The 5,130-nt window shown below is 38.7% G+C and overlaps 1 protein-coding gene across 1 annotated transcript; it reads right to left on the bottom strand.

The window, feature by feature from the left end:
• Positions 1-3,047: 3,047 nt before the first annotated feature.
• Positions 3,048-4,906, bottom strand: LOC122279897. Its single transcript, XM_043090792.1, has 3 exons — positions 4,714-4,906; positions 4,137-4,466; positions 3,048-3,653 (listed from the first exon to the last, which is right to left on the bottom strand). Exons 1-3 carry the CDS (start codon positions 4,778-4,780, stop codon positions 3,451-3,453), a joined length of 600 nt encoding a protein of 199 aa, XP_042946726.1. The 5' UTR covers positions 4,781-4,906; the 3' UTR covers positions 3,048-3,450.
• Positions 4,907-5,130: the final 224 nt, after the last annotated feature.

Below are 5,130 nucleotides of genomic sequence, written 5' to 3'. Positions count from 1 at the left end.
GTGGGTAGTAAATTACCCACTTTTGAACTGGGACAAACCAAGATACGAAATTGATAGGGAATGGTCTAGAGATGTTTATGAAACTAATAGAAGTGAGCTTTGGCCGTGGGTGGCGGTGGAAATGGTGGTGGAAGTGCAAAAAGGGGCTGATCAGAGTTGAGCTCGTGGGAGCTGCTCCGGCAACGGATCGGGGCTGAAAATGGGTGGGTTAGGACGACAAGAGGTAGGGGAAGGAGTGGTGAAGAGGTGGTGGCCGGAGGTGGAGCGACGGGACCGAAAATGGCTCAAAACCGTGCGGAAAGGTGGGGCTCTAGGGGGTTAACGGCAGCTCGCATGGGGCTAGAAATTGGTGGGGTGGTGCGCCGGCCGGAGGGGAGTCGAACGGTGGTGGCTGTGTCGGCCACGTCGACCTGCGGTGGCGGGTCTATGTGGAGAACAGACTGTGACGGGAGAGAGGAGAGAGAGAGTTCATGTGTGCGGGAGGGGAAAACGGGGAAAGAAAAGAAGAAGAAAAAAAAGAAAGAAAAGGAAAGAAAAAGAGAAAGAAAAAGAAAAGAGAAAAAGAAAAAAGGGAAAAAGAAAAAGATGATGGAAAGAAATGAGGTCCAGTCCTCACCTCCGGAGTCTAAAAATTGATCCGACGAAAACGATTTTAAAAGCCGTAAAACGACTAAATTAAAATAAACACTACATCAAACTAATATAAAATCAATTAAAATACAATAATTTAAAATAAAAGAAGTAGTATACTAATTAAATTAAAAATACTCACTCAGTGAAAATACACGTAAAAACGGGATATCACAATCGCAGTGATCTAGAGTCAATATTAAAGAAATATGATACTTGCACAACAAAATTCATGATGCACACATGCACACAATGATACCAAGAATTTAAAGTGGCTTGTCAACTGCCTAAATCTATAGAAAAAGAGCTTCACTATTAAATAATAAAACACAAAAAATATTATAGAGAAGGAGGATCAACTCCGCTCAACTCAACTCTCATCTTTTTCTCAGAGCCCAACCTAGCTCTCTCTCTCTCCCTCTTTCCCTTTTCAGCTCTTCTTCACTAAGCTCTTCTTGTGCTTTTTCCCCCATTGCACATTGCATTGAAAATTTCCTCCTTTTATAGGTGAGGCTTTATAGGACAAGCAGCCAAAAATCTTGAGAATGGGATACTCCAACAAGAAGTATTTACCAACAGCTAGCATGGACGGTGGAAGCTGCAACTCTTGGCCAAGGTGTATGGGCATAGAACACCAAGCAATTCTTCCCCTCCATGCCCCATTAGTGGAGAATGAAATCAGATTTCCTCTAGTTACTATCCATTCCGGCTATGTCTTTGCATAGCTCGAGTTTCTCACTTGTAACCACCTTCGTCAACATGTCCCTTGGATTCTCTTTTGTTTGGATTTTCACAAGCTTCAACAGTTCTTATTTCATTGTTTCAGGTTTCCAATGATAGCGGATATTAATATTCCTGGTGCGGAAATCATTTATTGAGTTCTTGCTCAAGTTTAGAGCACTTTGACTCTCACAATGTACCTTGTAGTCTTCCTGACTAACCCAGTTCCTAGAGAAACTGCTTCATCCACAACATTTCTTTTCCAACTTCCAATGTGGCAATGTACTTTGCCTTTGTTGTAGATAAAGCAATACACTTCTACAATTTGGACTGCCATGACGTAGATTTCCTACTATCCGATTCTCCTGTCATATCTGAATCGGTATAGCCCTCCAAAATTGGTTTAGCTCTCCCAAAACACAAGCATAACTTCAACGTACCCTTCAAGTACTTGAGAATCCACTTGACAGCTTCCTAATGATCCTTTCCTGGACTTGAAAGGAATCTACTCACCAAGCCCACAACATGAGTAATGTCTGATCTTGCACAAACCATTGTGTGCATCAAGCTTCCTACAACTAACGAGTAGGGGACTGCTTTCATCCCTTCAATCTCTTTCTTTGAAGAGGGACACAAGCCCTTGCTCAATTTGAAGTGGTTAGCTAGAGGAGTATTGACTGGCTTGGCATCTCCTTTGTTGAAACGTTTGATTACCGTTCAACATATTTTTATTATGATAGCCACAACCTTTTGGCTTTCCTATCACGAACAATCTTCATGCTCAAAATTTGTTGCACTGGGCCTAAGTCTTTCATGTCAAAGGAATTGGATAATTCCTTTCTTAGCTTGTTAATCATGGTCCAATCCTCAGCAATGATTAGCATATCATCAACATAAAGAAGGAGCATAACAAACTTGTCATTCGGGAATCTTCGAACATAGACACCCTGATTTGCAGCAAGTCTCTTGTAACCATGACTCACCATGAATAATTCAAACTTCTTGTACCATTGCCTCAGCTCTTGCTTGAGGCCATAGAGACTCTTCTTGCAAACTAAGTGATATTTCCTTAACCCTTCTGCTTGCTCCATGTAGATTTCCTCCTCCAAATCTCCATATAGAAAGGTTGTTTTCACATCCATCTATTCGAGTTCCAAATTCAAGCTAGCTACAAATCCTAGTACGAATCATATTGAGGTTATATTAACCATCGGTAAAAAATATTTGTCAAAGTCAATTCCTTTGTTCTATAGGACAACCAATCTGGCCTTGTGTTTCACAAGCTTTCCATGGCCATCTTTCTTCAACTTGAACATCCACTTGTTCTTCAGTGCTTTCTTTCCTTCAGGAAGCTTCACCAACTCATAGGTCTAATTTTTCTGCTAGGAACTCATCTCATCTTGCATAACCAACATCCATATGCTTCTAGTTTGAACTTTCTGGATGCCCTCTATCTCCCATCATCAGTAAGCAAAATATAGTTTGATTCCGGATATCTCTTCAACAACATCATATATATATTTTAGCAGGAATAACCACATATTGGTAAAGTTTGGTAAATCTAGGTTGCTAAAGTTTATTCCAAAAAATATAGAATATAATATAGGTAGCCTATAAAATAGGCTGCATGAATATTCATGAATCTCAACTTATAAGATTAAAGGAGCATATATATATATATATGCTTTGGAATAAAATAGCATGCAATAGTTCTCAGCAGTACACTTTATTGAGTTATTCTATTCTCAAATGGGTGTGTAGAGTACACAATCAACAAAATTTAAATGGTAAAATTTGATTGGTAAGATTTAAATTTTAAAATTTCTCTTCCAAATCAAATTATACCACGTAAGTAGTATGTAATATAGATACATTATAATAGTATTACTCCCCTCCAATACTAGTAGGAATGACACTCAAATTTCAATCCATCACTACGACACATATTGTCTCTCAACTTTACTAATATTAATTCCTCATTAAATTGAGCTAATTTATAAAGTACAGGTACTCCAAAAACCATGCATGTAGACGATCACATGATTATTGGGGAGCTGCAGCTCCAGATCAAATGTAAAAGGGAACTATCTCGAATAACTTTCAAGACGAAGAGCCAGAAACAGGGTCAGGGCCAGGGGCAGGGGCCACACCAAAACCCAAAAGCTCGCTCATGGAACGGCCGTGAGGATGGGCGCTTGGAGAGCCGGAAACAGGGCCAGGGGCCAGACCCGAACCCAAAAGCTCGCTCATGGAACGGTGAGGATTGGCGCGTTGTTTCTCACACAAGACTGGCAAGTTTCCTCCTGCATAGTGCACATATATATGTATAATTTCATGTTAGAAAATCATACCATTTTTACGAAATACAATAATTATAATTAAGCAAAAATCAATATGAGTGCTCCAGTTACAAGTAAGAATCGAATAATCAATTAGCACTTGCATAATCTACACTAACTCAAAGGTCTAAATCCCATTCATTTCTTTTGAAAAAAAAGTGGATGAATCTCATACTTGCATTAAAAAAAAAAGGTTATTGTTTTTGATAGTAGATCTTACTTTTTTTTAAGTGAGTGTCTTGAATAACTAATATTGTATCTAGTATTACTCATTTACAAGTTGATTTGTAAACACAGTTTTACAATCAAAACCAACATAGTTATTTAAAAACAAATTCAAAATATATGTTTTTTATGCCAACTGATGTAACAAACGTCCACATCAATTTTATATTTGCGTTTTTCTGTTTTTAACAAGTGAGTTTGGAAAATATTAGTCTTACGTACCCTCCCCGGCAGCCAAGTTGGAGTAGAGATCGACAATGTTTGGGCACATTTGGTAACAATCCGGAGAGCAAAGCTTGGTAGTGGATTTTGCATCAAGAAGGGCATCTGATGAGATTCCAACAGTTTTCCTATCAACCCCACACGCTTCAACACATTTATCGGTTTCAATATATTCAGTCATGCCATTAACCAACACTTCCGATGTCTTGCATTGGTACTCCACCTTTCCATGATCACTAGCCACTGACGTCTCCAGCAAACACCTTTTGCCCGATGATGATATTGAAAATGCACAAACATTGTTTGGCAAATTCTCGCAAACAAGCTCGGCTAGACACAAATGAACATATATCACACGCACAATTTAGAAAAAAAAAACTACATTTTCAATTATGGAGGATGCAACTTTCACACTGTTAACATGACATGATTTGATTTATAAGATAATTTAGTTTTAAATTCTGTTATGTCAACGATATGTGGGCAGATTCCAACAACAGAACAATCAAAACATACACAATCCTTAACAAATAAATCACTCAGTGTAACCATGACAAAGTGTGTGAAATGATCATACCTGTTGCAGCATGGAGGAAGAGAGAAGAGAGGAAAAGAACCAAGGGCAACTTGGATAAGAAAGCCATGGATGGATTAATGTGTGATGGTTTATGTATGTACGTGCCCTAGTTCCAAAGGGCCGGAACTGTGGAGTCTTTTTAACGATGGAATGTACTGAAAGGACAAGACAAACCTAGTGTTTTGCGAGATGAAGTGAATGGAGGAGGTTCTACTTATATAGGTGATGGCTTTCTCGGACAATACAATGAATTAAAGCGAAATCCATGGCCTACATATAGGAACATAGGCTTTGAAGGCTCCATTGATTGTTTGTGGATCCATCAAAATTAACTTATACCTATATTTGGAGGTTTGAGGTTAATTATATACCATATTCCAACTGAAACTCCTTTTCTCAATACTTTGGGATTTCTTG

Source organism: Carya illinoinensis, chromosome 10 (assembly GCF_018687715.1).
Source record: "Carya illinoinensis cultivar Pawnee chromosome 10, C.illinoinensisPawnee_v1, whole genome shotgun sequence".
Classification (NCBI taxonomy): Eukaryota; Viridiplantae; Streptophyta; class Magnoliopsida; order Fagales; family Juglandaceae; genus Carya; species Carya illinoinensis.
The sequence above is the reverse complement of the archived record's forward strand: the minus strand, read 5'-3'. Positions and strand labels throughout refer to the sequence as shown.